This window comes from Platalea leucorodia, assembly GCF_965183815.1.
Source record: "Platalea leucorodia genome assembly, chromosome: 8".
NCBI lineage: Eukaryota > Metazoa > Chordata > Aves > Pelecaniformes > Threskiornithidae > Platalea > Platalea leucorodia.
Genome location: NC_138830.1, coordinates 8,951,307 through 8,967,664, shown reverse-complemented (window position 1 = coordinate 8,967,664; position 16,358 = coordinate 8,951,307). Strand labels below are relative to the sequence as shown.

General features: G+C 51.6%; 1 protein-coding gene across 3 annotated transcripts in view; it reads left to right on the top strand.

Annotated features, from left to right (window-relative positions):
* KCNAB1 (potassium voltage-gated channel subfamily A regulatory beta subunit 1) overlaps nucleotides 1-16,358 on the top strand; it is a gene marked incomplete at its 5' end in the record, with an annotated part of 68,918 nt that overhangs the window by 7,427 nt on the left and 45,133 nt on the right. For 2 of the 3 annotated variants that reach the window (XM_082319819.1, XM_082319818.1), the window contains one exon: nucleotides 11,664-11,884. The exons of the other annotated variant lie outside the window; for it this stretch is intronic. In XM_082319819.1, the coding sequence (XP_082175945.1) occupies nucleotides 11,664-11,884 (221 nt within the window). Of the gene's footprint in view, nucleotides 1-11,663; nucleotides 11,885-16,358 lie in introns of those variants that run through there. 3 annotated transcript variants of the gene reach the window in all.

Below are 16,358 nucleotides of genomic sequence, written 5' to 3'. Positions count from 1 at the left end.
GCGCTGCTGCGGGGCTGTCCCACGGCACAGCTCCAGCCCGTGGCTGCTTCCCACGACCGACTGCGGTAAATAACACGGGAGTAACAAATCTAACACAGGGCAGAGCTGGAGCGTGTGCCCCGCAGCAGGGCTGGGGTGGGATCTCCTGGGGATTCTGCTCTTGGTACTTCTAGATATACTGTCTAGTGCTGTCTGCTATTAAATACTAGGTGTAACCACAGTGTTTCAGGATGCTCCTTCAATCGTGGCTCCCCCATCCTCTGCGCAGTTTGTCGTGCTGGTGCAAGTACGAATGGCTTACGTGTGCTCTGGGAGGACCAGCATCACCCATGCACGCTCGGCAAGTGATGGAGCTCAGCAGGGCAACTCTTTGCACCGGTCTTTGAATCAGAAGTTGCTTTTTTCACAGTCTAAGCAAGCCAACATGACCAATTGAAATGTATTTTTGTTATTCTGTGTTTTTCCCATACTGAGGTGACCACCTTTCTATTTCTGCACCTCCCCATCAGGCAGAGGCCCCCATGGGTGTGCGGGTGGGGCTGCAGGCAGCTGGGCTCCCCCCGGCTTTGCTGTCTGCTGCTGCTGCCTGGGGAGGCTGGCTTGAAAGGCAGCTTTTTCCATGGCTAAACTGCCTGCCACAAACCTGCTACTGCCTGATAAGCTTTTTTTTGTTTGCTTTCAGTGTGCATTTTCATAGTTGCTTGGCTCCATCCCCATGCCAGAAAGACTCCAGAAGGCAACACAGTGTTTCCGTAATTCCAGTAGCATGGCTACTATTTTTTCCTGGGGTGCTTGTGAAGTACGTGGGGGTCCTTAGTGTGTCTAAATAGGCATGGTGAGGCTGTTGCGGGGGGAGATGCTTGTCCTGGCTGTCCAGCCTCAGGTAGGTTAAGCAGATCCCCCCCAACAGCCCTCGGTTGCCCATCCCAGCTGTGGTGATGAAATGCACATTTTTCACTGCAGAAAAAGACACCCCGTAGATTGCAAGAGTAATTATTCTTTTCCCCTGAGGACCTAATGAGCGGTTATGCATTTGGCAATAAGCAACGATCCTCTTGCAAATCCTTTTGTTAATTAAATGGGCGCCATTCCAGTATGAAAGTGGTTGTTCGATACCATTTGGAATGCGCTTGGAGATCAGGGACTGCTTGCCTGGCGAGCACTGGCCCTGGGAAGTACAGCGGATCCTTGGCTTGGAAGTGCTTGGAGATCACCTGACAGCGCCTTGCATTTAATTTACTAAAATGACATTACGCTGCTCTGAGGGTACATCGTGCTCCTGCCTCGGGTGCAAAAATAAAAGTTTAAAAGCCTTTGCAGAGGACTCTGGAAATGAATAGAGCAGTATTTTTCCCCTTAGTCCAAAGGGAGCAGAGGGAAAATTAGGGAGCTAAAGAGTTCCCGCAGTCCCTGGCTTTTGCCTGGCAGTAGAGTGCTCTGCCTGCACCTCTGAGCAAAGACAAAACGGTCCAAAAGCCTGCTCCGGCAAGACCTCCCGGTGGGAGAAGTCACCCTGTTCAGGTAAAAAGCAGATTCCAGAAGTCCTGAAATTATGATTTTTTTTTTTTTTTTTTTTTAACTAGTGATGTAGGCTAGGAACTAAGTCGCGGAGGAAGTGCTGACGCAACGGTTTTTGCTGTATCACGTTCCCTGAAGAGGAGCCTGGGAGTGTGAAAAGGCAATGATAAAATTAATTGGACTGAAGATCAATTCTTAGTAATCTGCTCCATTTCAGCAAATGACATTGTTCTGGGTGATGTGATAATTCTCCTCAATGACTAATTCCAACAGATGCCTCTCATTATTTTGGGAGCACTGATCAATGTGAATAGTTTTCTCTCCGTTGCAGGGAGGGAGGTCTTGTGCCAGTTTTGCTGGATGTAGCTGATGGGATTCTTATCCTGTGCCACTCACTTTAATAATTAGAAATGTTGCTGCAGCTGAAAGAGAGAATCTCATCAATTAAAATTCTTTTTTTAACAAAATAGTGTTTGGAAAGGTGATATTTTAACAGTGCTTCAGTATTGGTTTACATAAAATAATCACTGGTGGAGATGCTCAGCTTTCATTTGGTTTGCTCACAAAAGAGTGCGGGTCCCCGTGCCAGCCAGAGACGGATGCAGCTCAAGAGAAAGCCACGGGTTCCCAGGTGAGCGGGGTGTTTGCTGAAGGGGTATCTGTTGGAAGAAAGTTTTGCAAACACCGCAGTCTCCAGTAGCTCGCCTTTATTCCGACCCTCTGCCAGCTCATCTCAAAGAGTCAGAAGTTATTGCATGATAATTAGTCATCCATCTGCTATAGCGTGTCCCAGAAAAGGGCAGAATGGAGCTGTGTATTATTCAGCATCCAAGATTGAGACCTTAGCAACGTATTTCTTCATATAAGTTAATTTAGAGTTTTAAGCTGTTACAAGTAATGCTTGCGTGTTATTTGACATGTATGGATAGCAGAATAATATACATAATTGTCTAAATATACTATTCAATAAGCACAGACAAGTTGGAAGAACACAGCTTGGGCTGATCTTTATTTGGAATAAATTTATCAGTCAGGTTAACCTGGGAAAAATCTGCGTTTTCTGTATGTGTGGTCTAGAGTATGAGTATGGCAAAATGGAAAACCACCTGTTTGCCACAAGCTGCCAACCTCAATGCTTTTCTCTAACTCTTCGCCTTCCTGTAACTATTTCATATCTTTGAAAAACTGGTTGTGGTTGAAAACGTTGAGCTGTTATTTAACGCCTCCGGCGGGGAGGCTGGTTTGAGGCTGGCAGCCGCGGGCTGTGCTCAGGGCAGGCGTTGGGGCCGACATCGCTTCCCTCGGTGCCCCGGGAGCAGGCTCTGCCCCGCCGCGCTGCGCGGGGAGAGGATGTGCGGGACCTGGTGCCGCTTCCCTCGAGAAACCCTGAAACGCAACAGAAGTGAGAAAAGTGTTGAGCAACCTGCGGCCACGTGCTGTCTGCTGTCCCTCAGCCTGGCACAACAACCCCGAATGCCCGGGGTATCGGTGGGCTCCCTGGGACCACGCTGCTGCTGCTGGGGATGCTCCTCTCCCCTGGGCCCGGGATGCATTGCTCAGTAGCCAGGATACCCGCATCCAGCCTCGCCCAGGGGGAAAAAAGCCAAGAAAACCTCTTGTACTGTGCAATGGAGCTTTGTGCAGCTCTTAGTGTTTTAATCATGTTTAATCATGTTCAATGGACTACAATACATTAAAATACCGTTCGATTCTGGAGCCCATCTTGTAAGCCATTGGCTTTCAGTCATCTGGGAAATGAAACAGATAACACAGAAAAATTAAATTACCAGGGTTAGAGTGGGGGGTAGTGCAGCTAATAGGGCGATAGGCAATATTCTGGTGGATGTTTTCCAGCTGCAGGGATAAGTGACTGACTAATTGAATTGGACACCCGGTAGGTTACATCCTCTTTGTAAGACACGGAAGGCTCTGGGTCTCAGTTTCAGTATTGATTCTTTCACATTATATTAAGTGACAATTTATTTAATATTATGGAGAGCTGGCTAACTATAGCAAAGCTCTTCGGTAGTAGGTGGCTCCCTCGGTGCGTGGGGGCTGTCGACTCTCGATGGGTGCTCCTGGTGCAGCCGATGAACATCCACAGGGCTGGCAAGCGGACGCCTTGGACACCCAGGCGGATTGAAAATTAGATGGGAGTCTGTTTCTGAGTTCCTCATGAGAGGATCTCTATATGATGTACAGATTGCGCACATCATATAGATATGCATGCAAAAAAAAAAGAGGGCTCTGAAACCGGGTAGGTTTAGGAAGGTGGAACAGGCAAATTTTCTCCTTTAGTGCTGCTTATTTTTAAACCCCCATCTCTGCAGGGTGACCTGGCGCAGCTGTGGCGAGGCTGTAGCCAAGCATTTCTGCTCTGGGGGCTCAGGTCCCACTTGGGCAGAGCAGAAAACCTCAGCAGCGCTGCCTGCAGGGAAGCCATCTCACACGTTTACTACCCTGCTGGCATCTGGCTCAATTCTAATTAGAATTAAGCAAAGCTAGTGTATTTTTCATGCCAGTTTTGGTTCGTTTATCATTTTAGCACATCCTGAAGAATCTGTAACGCAAACGTGGGGGTTATCCCTGCAGAAGAGCAGGGCAGCTTTTACAGTTTCACACAACATGCCTTCCTGGGGCTGGGACGATGCTGCCGTATTTACACCCTGGCCTTAACACATTGCATGTGTTAGCAGGGCCAGCAGCCTGGCTCCATGTGCCCGCACGGCTCCACGCTCTTACACTCCCGGTTTCAGTCCCTTCTGGGAGGATGGAGCCCTCGGAGCCCGGCCGGTGGGCGCAGGGCTGGAGCTGCTAACAGATCTCGTGTGCTATCAGAGGCAGCCCGGGCTGGGCGCTGCAGCCAGCCTGGCTGAAAACCTGCCAGAAGGATGCATTTTAACTAAAAAACATTTAATGGGAATTTTGATCAGTCTTTCTCTAGCCCAATTACAAATGCAAATTAAGTTTTTCATGCGAAACCAGTTAAAATATGACAACTGTTTGCCAGATAAGCGCAGTGCTTTTGTTCTGCAGCTCATTTCCTTGCCAAGCTTCCAGCGTTGTTATCAAAAATAAATGTTCCTTGCGGATTTAGATACGCCCTGAAAGAGCTACAAATTGCTGCGGGGTTCGTTGCTGCTGCTTCAGACGGGACCACGCCTCAGCTGAGCAGCTGAGCATCCCACTGCAGGAGGGCCTCGGCTGTTAATTGAAATTAATACCACGGAAGCCCTTTTCGGAGATGCATCCTAACACCAGCTCACTCCTGGGCTCTTCTCCCTGCTCTCCTGGGTGGCAGCGCTCATTATCTTGCCAGTGTCCATATCAGCCCAATTTATGGAGATGTAACGGAACTGCTGCAATCATAAGTAATTAGCCCAGCAGGAAACCTGTTTTCGAACAGCTATTGAGATGGAGTGAAATGGCCGAGAGATGCGCACAGGCTGTATTTACAATCAGAGCTTTTATGGCCCAATGAAACTTTTATTGGGACATAACACAGAATTTCCCTGAGGGCTTCCTGCTGTGCTGCGGAAGAATTATCGTGTGGAAGTCTGAAAATCAAGGATTTGTGACAGTATATTAAGATAATTCTCGTGAAGACCAGTCTTGGACACTACTGCCTAAAAACTCTGCTCTCGATTTTGGAAAGGCAGCTGTGGACAGACTGTCGTGGCTGTAGTGAGATCTGGTCTGTTAGACAAAATAAAGAAGGGCATTTTTTGGGTGGAGAAGCTCCAAGGGCAGAACTCTGCCTTCTCCAGGCCCTGCTTCTGGAGCGGGATCCTGCCGTCACAGTGCTGCCAGCTCCATTTTTATTGCATCCATGCAGCTTTCTGAAGTTTGGCTGATCCAACTCCATTGCGTGCAAAGTCCCACTGAGCACCTGTCAAAATGTCCAAAGTGGTTAAAAGTCTATCATGAACACTGAAATAATATTTTAAATGTCCCTCTAGCCTGGAAGCGGTGACTTTTTCTGTCCTGCTGCATCTCACCGGTCTCTGGTGCTGCTCTGGCCACGGGTGCAGAGGGCAGGTCCCGTAGGGAGCAGAGGGAAAGCTGCCAGGGTAGAGGCAGCTACAGGGCGATACAGCGGCTGGTACTTAAGGGCTGTGCTGCATTTTACGCCCGTAAGTCAGGTTAGGTGCTGGTTTTGCTGGCGTGCAGTGTGCTGGTGGGGTCTCCTCTGCAGATGCCTGGCAGAGGTCCCGTAAGGCAGCGCAGAGAGCTGCCGTCAGCCTGGCCCAGGCGGCCGCCGGCAGGGAGAGGCTGTGTCTGCGGCACTGGGAAAATGGTTCAGACTTTGCATTTAATATTACATGTAATTATGCAGTGGTGATGCGACGCCGATTATTTGCGCTGCCATAGTGAGCAAAGATAACCGTAAACTTCTGCTTATGCATAGCATTGCAGTGGTGTTGGGAACAAAAGCAGTTTGAGCTGCATCCCCCTCCAAGAGCTCTGCGTGCCTGTCTGCAGCGCCTCCGGGAGCATCCGCGGGGCTGGTGGGGACATCGAAATGCGCTGGCCCAAGGGCTGCCCTGAAAGAGATGGGGCTTAGACAACCAGAACCCCCCAGCGGGAAGAGCACATGGCTGCTTTGTGCTGTGGGGTATATGCCCTTTCCCTGCCAGGAGCAGCTGTCTGAACGCTGCCCTAGGGTGAGCACAAGCTTCAGCCGAGGGGTATGGGCACGCAGACCCTGGCAGGCAGGCGTGGGGGGGCTCGGGACCTGGGGCTCCTCCAGATTCACATCCCAGGCACCTTGCTCAGTGGCACCCGCTGTCCCCAGCTCACAGGAGGGCCCCAGCGCCCTGCAGGGACACTGGCCCACCCATGGGGCTTGGCAAAGTCCCTCCACAAGTCCTGCGAGAGGCTTGCGGCTGCACAAGTGTAACCTGCTGTGAGCAGCCAGTGCTCTCGGAGCAGCCCCCAAGTGCACTGGAAAGTACCATTAACCATTCCCCCCCACTATATGATGTATATGCAGACAGAACTTAAACAAAAAATAGCTAAACTGAATATAGTTTTGTGCATTGCTCAAAAGGAAGGCTTCTAGCAAAGAAACTTTGCAGAGGGCCTCATCTGACATTGGCACTGATGGGTGCTACATTCACTGCTGTATTAAGTTGCTGTCTTCTCTTGATGTTGAAGAACTTCAGTTAAAGAGCTTAAACTGGCTGAGGGGGCATCATTACTGGTGACCTGGATTGCTGGTTAGCATGCAGGGATGTGGGTTTGTGTAACTGGCTGCATGTGGTTGGTGTCCAGCTCTCCTCCATACCACAACCCTCAGCCAAACACCATGGTGTATCTTCCACGGTGCATAAACCTCCGACTGAAAGAAGACGAAAATGTACCCTAATTGTGTTGTGATTCATTGAGAACATCGCGGGGTCGCTGCCTGGCTCACAGCCCACATGTATCCTTACAGATGTGCCAGTCCTGCCTCCCTTACAAAGCAAAAAAGGGTTATTTGGATTAAAGAGGAGCCGGGTAGCTGTGAGGTCCCTGCAGCGGTGAGGGGTGGTGGAGAGCGTGTACACGGGTGAAGCCTTTCTGGGCGCCCACCCACTCGGGCACAGAGCTGCAGTGCCTTGTCCCAGGGACGTAACTGGGATGGACTTGTTTTATCAGCTCTTTGGATTCATTTTATCAGCACTCAAAATTTAAAAGACAATTCTGTAAGAAATTAAGGTACTGAGATTATTTATGTAAAAGATGAGATTTTATATACATCAATGACAATTTCCAGTTTACTTTTTTAGGTAGAAACATTAACTTTGCAGCTGGTGATGAAAAAAAGCATTTTCTTTTCTAAAAAGCACTGAGAGGTTTTACTTGGTAAAGCATGAACGGCGCAGGATAGAGGCAGGGGTGATCTGCTCTACCTTTTACCCCGTGCTCACCAGCCGATGTAGCCTCATTGTCCGTGCAGGGTGTCTTGTTTAATTAACATATGTGGCTATTGCAAGTAGAGCCTGTGGCTGAGGTCTGAGCACAAGAAAGGCACGAAATGAAGACCTGCCATCTTAAAAGATTGACAGAGCCTGACAGAATTTATATGCAGCATATTGGTATTACTGAAAATACAGGTTTAGCTGGCAATCAGTTTAAATTTAACGAAATGAATATGATGCTAATTGATATTTGCCCAGTGAATGCTCTGCTTTGGTAGAATGGCACAGTGGAGTAATTAGGGTAAATGGCCTATGTCTGCAGCCATCAAGAAGCAAAGTCTCAAGCCAGACTTGGCATAAAGTTTCAAAGTTGCTTCACCAGAAGGTGAAATTTAAAAAAAAAAAAAAAGGAAAGAAGCAAACAGTGTATTCAGCTTGAGCTGTGCCCGAGGGCTGGGTCTGCATCAGCTTGAAATGTTTCATCCAACCCAGACTAAAGGACCTCATTTTATTTTTATATTTTGGGCTGCAGAAGCATCTTTTTCCCACTCGTTACAGCATGAGCCATGTTGCTGCCCACCCCTGGGAGCAGAGAGCCCCTGCGGCCCCGTCGTGGCTGGTGCTGCAAGCCCTGCCGGGGAGCACCAGGGAAAGGCTTGTCCATCACCCGCTCAGCTGCACAGCCCCAGCTCCCCTTGGTGCCTCCATAGGGACAAAACCGGGTCTGAATAAAGTATTTTTTCCTTTTTGGAGTTTTCCATTGCTCGCTGCAATGATGCACATCATCCTGCCCCTGCAAGGTCCTGGGCAAAGAAACAAACCGTTCAGGGCATTGACAGGTGTATTTGTGTAGGAGCCAGAGAACATCTCCTGGCTTCTGCGCTTGTGTAGAGTATCCTGCTTGCTGTAGGTTTGCCTTTGGCTCTTGCCTTTATTTTGAACCCTGGGATGGATGCAGTGGCTCCTGGGATGGGGACTAACAGGGATCACAGGAAAAGCAAAGCCAGCATGGTCGTGAGCATCTGTGCTAAAACAGATTTACTTGATGAAGCATTTTGAGCAAGTTATTTAATGAGCGATTGTCATCTTCCTCAAGGGGAAAATGCATGCGTACGTCTTGGCAAATAGCTGCAGCTGTAGCGGTTTGGTGGCACTGAAGCGGCATGGAGAGCTTGGCCAGAGGCTTGTGGCTGAGCCTGAGCTGCCACCGCACCCCAGCACCATCCTCCGCCAAGGCTGTCATGTACCTCTTGTTTTATAAGCTCAGGATTTTCATGATACAAAATTATGTTATTCTAAAGTTTTAGTCTAGAAGTGATTATCTTGTTCAGGGAAATGAAATAAATCCAGTATTTAAATACATATTTCTTTGGCAGAGACTGTAACCCCTCTGAATTTACCTGGCCCTGGCCCTCCCGTGGCACCCGAGGGTATGGGCAGCCGTAGCAGTGGGGATGGTGATCAGGACCTGGGTGACAGTGACCTGGGCATGTCCCCAGGACCAAGACGCATCATTCAGCAGTGCCGGCAGAGCCAGCTGCTGGCTGCAATGGGAGCTCTCCAGACACGTACAGAACAAGATGTAAAAATACATCATCTTGAAATATCTGTGCCCAAGCAAGAGAATGCTGTATGTCCATCAGAGAGAGAAATAAACCCGGTTTTGTCAATCTTGCTTTGGGCTCTGAAATGCAAAGCTGGGCTCCGAAAGCTGAGTGGGTGCTTAGTCTGCATTGGGCTGGCTCTGCTGTCAAGGCAGAGCCCTGTGGGTGCCACCACCAATGCTCCAGCCACATCCCCCAGTCCCATGGAGACACAGAGGATGTCTTGGACAAGGCCCCACCGTGGGGCACCTTGGTGTCAGTGACCCCATGGCTTGTGCTCCCAGATGACACACTCTTTTCTGGGTATTTAGCAGTGTTTATTTGTGATCTGTAATACTAACTCACTCAGATGTCTGGAAACCCTTTCAAAGCTAAATCTTGTGTCTGAGACAGAGCCTAGCAGCAGTTAGTTCAGCTAGTTATTACTTAGCTTTCTGACTTCCACCCCACAGATCAGACCTGCCCTCCCTCCCTTCAAACCTCGTGCCAAGGGGTCCGTCTGCCCCAAACCCGTGCCTGAGGGCAAGTCCAAGGGGGCCACTCATGGTTAGGAGTTTGTGGGTCTGCTGTATGATTAGCTGTTAATCATCTTTTGGAAAATATGATAAAGTAACTTTCTTTACTCTGGCATAATGCTTTCCATCCTCAAAGAAATGTGCTGTATAAACGTTAATGAGCCATTAGATAAGCAAACTGCAAAGAGATCATCAGAAGCTATTCACCCTCTCACCCTGGGTGGTGGGTGGTCTCGGCTGGGTGCCAGCTGCCCACCCAGCCGCACTTGCTCTCCTTCCTCCTCAGCAGAATGGGTTGGGGGGGGGGGGGGGGGGGGGAATCGTGGTGTGCCCCCGCTGCAGGGGAGGAAATCAAATGTTTGTCATCCCGAGTTCAAAACAGGTTGTCATCGCCACACCAGCACCTCCAGCTTCTCTCTTCTTGCCACCGCTCCTGCTCCACCTTTGCATGCCCTGAGCAGGAGAGAGCCTGGCAGGTCACCAGAGAGGCTGTGGGGTCTCCAGCCTCGGAGCTACTCACACCTCAACGGGACAGGGTCCTGGGCAGGCTGGGCAATGAGCAGGAGGTGGGTGAGAAGACCTCTGGAGACGCCCCCACCCTCACCCCAGCCCTCCTGGGAGTCTGAGGGCAGATTTAGGAGTGGGGTGTGGGGAACCCCTGTGGACCATTTCCCACCAGCCTGTGTTAGGGCTGGGGAAGGGACAGCGGGTGACCACCCGCCCACCCGCCCGCTCTGCACTGCCACCCATGCACACTCCGTGGGCACCCTCTCCCATGGGTCTGCACCCGGGGCATGCCCAAACTGCTGCTCACTGCCCCTCACCACCCGTCCTCCCCCAGGGCTGCTCTGCTGAGTGGCAGTGATGGGCAGGGGTCCTGGGGGTGACTCCAAACCGTCCCCATCCCTGCCTCGCCCTCCCATCGCTCCGGTGAGCAGATCCCCAGCCCAGGGGTCCCCAGGCAGCCCCTGCCCTCAGAGCCCAAAGCCAGCGCCCTGGGAGAGGCGGCACATGGTGGTGGGCACCAGCAAGCTACCGGCTCGGAGCTGAGCTCCCTGCTTCAACTGCAGCCGACTGCAGCACGGGACAGGGATGATTTGCTTCAAAGACTTTGCGCTGCGGCTTATTCAGCTGGCGATGCTGGCGGGGAGAAAGGATTAACCCTGGCACTGCTGTGAGCGTGGGTCTGCAGGCAGCAGCTCCGGGTGCCAGAAACACGGGATTAACGTGTTAACTTGCTGGCACACTGTAGCAGAGCGATTTTTCTCCCCCCTCCCCTTTTTTTTTTTTCCATAATTAGCCCATTTTAACATCGAATTGTTCCCTGCTATAAGAGGTCCTCTCCTTGCTTAGCGATGCCGGCAGCTATTTTTACGGGAGGCATCTGCCTGAAGCGCCTGCCTTCCCTCTGAGCACAAAGGAGGCCCGTTCCCACGCTTCCCGCAGGCTCCTGACGGGGTGATCCCGGGAGCCGCTGCAGAGCTGGGGCTGCACCGCCACCCGCGCCCGCTGCCAGCCCCAGCCCTCGGGCGGGCTGCGATGGGTGGGATGTAGCGGACTGCTGCATCTGGGCAAAGGAGAACCGATGGATATTGCTGGTCCTTAGAGACTGGCTGGCGAGTCGATGGTTCTTCAGCCGGCAAGGCTGCCTGTTCAGCAGTTCGTGGTCCCGCGGGTGCTGGAGCCAGCGCTTGCAGCATGCCTGCATTGATTTAAAACCGGCAACCAGAAGCAAGCCTGCATCAAGACAGAGAGGTGGCTGCTGCTGATGGTTCATCATGAAGGAACAGCTTTATGTTTCTGAAAGCACCTGACTGGATGGATGCTTTTGTCTAAGCAGCAGCAAATATTGCAAGGGGAGATTGGAGAGAGAGCTGAAATCTGCTCTTGCGATTGCTTTGTCAAGTTCGGGGCTTCTCTCCTCCTGGCATCGCAAGGACGCAGCCCGGCTCTCCTGGAGACCCCCGCTGCCTCGGCTACTTCTGTGAGTTCAAGGTCGGGAGGTTTCCTCGGCAGCATTTGGGACCGAGCCCCGCGCCGCTGGGCAGCCTGCAGCCCACGTCAGGGCGGCCGGGGGCTCTGGCTGCGACCTGGACGGTGACTAAAGGTGTACCGAGGGCGCGATGCAAGTGTCCATTGCCTGCACAGAGCACAACTTGAAGAGTCGAAATGGTGAAGACAGACTCATCAGCAAGCAGAACACCACTACCCCGAACGTAGTGAATGCAGCCCGGGCAAAATTTCGGACAGTGGCTATTATTGCTCGCAGTTTGGGGACATTTACCCCTCAGCACCACATTTCATTAAAAGAATCCACCGCAAAGCAAACGGGCATGAAATATAGGTATGGTCACAGTATCATTCTTTGTTACGTTGCAGTGTAATAGCTCTTTACTTTGCCTCTAAAGAATTGCCTGCCTGGATGCATCTGATTTTGCAGAGGAGCTCTCTACTAAGGTTATTAATAGATTTTTAAACTTGTGCATAACTGAATAGCACTTGGGTGTTAACGTTTTTGCAGGCATAAGTATTTGTGATTTTATACAAAAAACACTTGCCTGGGTAGATTATATACAACATTGTGAATTTACAACAGTGGTGTTAAGATGGTTTCTATCAAGTGCTCAATATAACTTATGTTGGTACTAATGAGCGGAAAAATCAATTAGCAAAGCACATTTGAGGCTGGACAGGAAAAGTTCATTTGCAGTATGTTGTATGGAGCGAAAAGAAGGGTCTGCCTTGGGTACCATTTCATCATGGTGATCGCTTACTGACTTTTCACCTGGTTCACTTGGTGAAGATGAGATCAAAGCCAATTTTAGGTGAAATGCAGCAAAAAACCCGTGGGCATTCTTATAAAATGCCTCATGCATCTTACAGATTTTTATTCCTCCCAACCTAGGCAGGAAAAATAATGAAGAGCTGTGACTTCAGCCTGAAGTGCTCGGTGTGGGCAGCTGATAAGCTTCTCTGTCATGCCTTCAGCTGAAAATGAGGAAGATTTCTATGACTTTGGCAGTTGGCTTTTGCCTGTTCAGGATGTCCCTTTCAGGCACTAATGGGTGACGTTATTGGGACTGGGAGAAGGGAACAGCCTGGGGATGCTCCACACACCTTGCCTGAGGCAGAGCTGCTGCCTCCATGAGCAGCCCTGTGCAGAGCAGCCCGGCGGCTGGCACGAGGGGGTCTCCATGGGCAGGGCGCGGGGAGGGCAGCAAGGGGTGAGGGTCACTGGGCAACTTTTGCAGTGCTTGTTCCCAGCCCACCGAATAATGGCCGATGCTCCCGTGTAGCCAGCTGTACCCGCTCTGGGGGAGCGGTGCGGGGCGAGGATGCAGTTTTGCGGTTACGCTGATATTACAGTGATTGGGACTGGTGCAAAGCCAAGCTGGCTTTAGCACTGTTACGTGAAAGTCAAGCATGCGTGCAGCTCAGCACAGGGCTTGGTTTAGGCAATTCCGTAGTTATGAAAATTTCAATATTAACTCTGCAGGAACTGCACAGACGGGGCGTATGGAAGCAGAGTGAATGGGATGCTCAGATGTAATTTGCTGTGAGTTGTTTGAAGGGCTGAGGTGGAAGGTGGAACCCAGCCTTTCCGACTGCTCGTTCCTGTCGTTTGCCCATGACCAACTTCTAGCAGGAGCGTTGCACGCTCCTGCCGCTTGCTCCCTGGCACGGTGTCGGCAGCAGAAGCGATCTGGGCAGCGCTCCTGTGGCGAGCCTGTGGTGAAAACAGAAATGCTGATTAATATCTCCCGGAGCCAGCTCCCAGCCTGACCTGATGGGGTGCTGGGGGTGGTGTGGCGGGGCAGGCTCAGTGCCCTGGGGGGGCTCCCAGCAGGGCAACAGTCCCGGCTCCCGGGCGCTGTGGGCTGGCCCTGGCTGTGGGGAGGGTGGTGTTTGGGGGATGGCGGTGGGTCCTGCCCGAAGAGAGGCAAATCTCGAAATCAATATAACTCATCCTTTAATCAGATGTCCACAGCCTCCCAGTGGAGTAGGGGCCGGTGGAGCGGTCCACCTGGGAGCTCCCCATGAGCCCTCTCCCCTCCTGCAGCCCTGTCCAAGTGTTGCACCTCCCTGCCTCAGTTTCCCCAGTAAGCACGTCTGTGGGAGACATGTCTTTGATCATGTCATTCAGAGACATGATCTGTTACCAAGTTGTGGCTTCTGCTCGTTAGGCTTACGGACATTGTGTACTAATTGTCAGCAGTTATCTCTGCTGATTTCCCATGGGCTCCTGCCACTATCAGTGTACCGACACGCCGGGTAATTGCAATTCTTTGCTGCCCACATGACAAAAATGCTCCTGCAGCCTCCAAAGTTGGGCCTTTGTAAATCCTTTCTGGCTTATTTCTAGATAAGGTTTCAATACCGAGGGCTGAATTCTCCTGCGGTGTTCAGCACAGCCCTGACGGCTCCCCCAGCTTTGGCTGCCCGAGACCTGGGGAATTGCATCAGGAATAGCATCTCGTCTGTGACAAGGCTGATGTTTTATCTTTATGACTAATCCCTGTTTCTGCTCCCAAATCTCTCCATATCTAGAGCTGATTTCTCCCCCAGGAGAAGAAGTGAAGGGGAATTTGGAGGAAGAGCTGAATAAACCTCCAGGCTCAGCTGTGATGCTGCTGAATTGAGATAACCTTTAGTTAGGGAAGACGCCTACCAATGCTGATGGAGCTGATATTTTGTGTTCATCTCTGGGCCCGGTTCCTCAGTCTGAGGGAAATCCAGTGCCCGGAGAAGCCAAAGGCTTTTCCCAACGGCTATAACAATAATCCTGTAAAGTCCTCAGCTCCCTTACATTTGAAGCTGAAGTCCTTCCCAATTAACTTTCTGCTTGAATTATGTCCCTGATGCTAAGCTATACAGCGTGTGCTGCTTAAAATGGCATGCTAGCTAAGCTGCCCCTTGTTTTACGCTAAAAATACCGATAGCTGCTCCCCGCTTAGACCCTAAGCGATGCTGCCTGCCCCCTGGCAGGGCTGCCCCGCAGCTCCCGCTCTGCTCCCGGGATGCTTCCCGACCCCGGCGCTGCCTCCCCCGGCTGCCAGGTGCTCCTGATGCCAGTGGGATTATGTAAAAGGGAGAGACAGCGACTACGCCTGTGACAGGGGTGGGGGCGGGAGAGGAGCCAGCTCGGGGGCTTTTCATCAAACGACATGTTTCTGGACCCGTTCCAGCTCAGAGACCGAATTGGAATATAAAAGACAAAGTTTACAGGAATAAATACGTTCACCGGTGAACATCTGCAAATATTAGGACTCAGGTGCATTCTCGCGGCATTCGCGTGAGCAAACCTCTGCTTTTCCTTCACTAAATTGCATTTCGCTGCCTCCCTGTCAGATCGGGGCATCAGCCAGACGGGACCTCCCCACACATCACCTCTGCTGTCACCGCCGGGGACAGCCTCAGCTGCCTCCTGCGTGCAGAAGGCAAACGGGGAGAGGGGCTGTTCCCTTTTATCCATATTAAAGCTCCAGATCAGTCCCACTGGTGAGCCTGCCCAGATGCTCAGGGAGAATATTTGGGATAACTTCAAGTCTTTCCTTGAAAATTCTGTAGTTGCAGTGCTTGGCTTGGAAAATTGCAATCTGCCGCACCGCTGCTGAAAACAAAGGATGTATTTTTACATCCCTCCCATGCTGTTGGAGAGCCTGTCTCCCTCCTTGTGCCTGCCCAAGGGATGGCAGGCTGAGTCTTCAACTGCTTTGGACCATCAGAAGGTCACAGTCTGGGTTCTTCTCCCTCCTAATTTGCCATACTTTCGTTTAATTTGTTGTCAGCCCAGTTCAAGCTGTCAGTAAAGTGGATCCAGCGGGTCTATTTGGGATGTGCCACAGCTACCACAGAGAACAACTTCTCAAACTGAGACTTGTACTGGCCTTCCCATGCTCATACTGGCAGCCTTGCCACCATGCAGGCAGCAGGACAAAGCCTCGCCTCAGGGCATCCTGGCTCCCTGCGAGCCTGATCCATGCCCAGGACACAGCAGGGAGCTCAGCCGCACAGGGCTTGGGGCTCAGCTCCGGCTCCATCCACTGTGCTGCCGAGTCGGGGCTGCCAGCAGTTCAAAACCAGCCCTTTATGAGAGCTCTGCCTGTGCATTGGCACAAGGGACTCAGTTTACAAAGCTTAACTATCTATTTGTGTTCATAAATAATTGATGGTGGAAGCTTTGACCATTAACTCCAGTGTGAGCCTAAACAAAAAATTTTTAACGGCAAAGGCAAGCTGGTGGAGTTAATACTCCGTGCTCACCCTGCGGCCAGCGCAGAGCCTGGGCCAAGGTGTGGAGAGGCTGGGCACTATCCCCCCGAGGGGAAACCCATCCCTCCTGCCTGATGCGGGATGCCCAGCCCTGTCTCACGAGCCGCTCGGCCGTGGCTGCCATGCTCGTGCACCGCAACGCTGGGGCTCCTGCCTGTGCCGCAGAGTTCTCTGAGGACAGGCATTAGTAATGGCCAGCAGAGCTGTAAGGAGGCAGCGGTAATTAAAGTTCATGCGGGGAGGCCACCCTGGGAACCCCGTCCCTTCTCGGTCGGGTCTGCATGGGGACCTGCCCTGCTGCTGCAGGCGCTGTAGGGGAAATGGCATTTGTTGGCAGTCGCTAAGCACTGGATGTGCAAGGATTGTGTGTCGCATTTTGCAAGGTCTGGAGCAGCTTTAGCAACCAAAGACCTTTCCCAGCCACCCGGGAGTTGCCAAGCTCTCCCCGGTGCCGGTGCCGCAGTGCTCAGCTACCCACTCAGCACCAGCCGCTGCTCCGGAGGGAAAAGCACTGGCATGAACCCGAATGTGCACGAAGGGTCTGG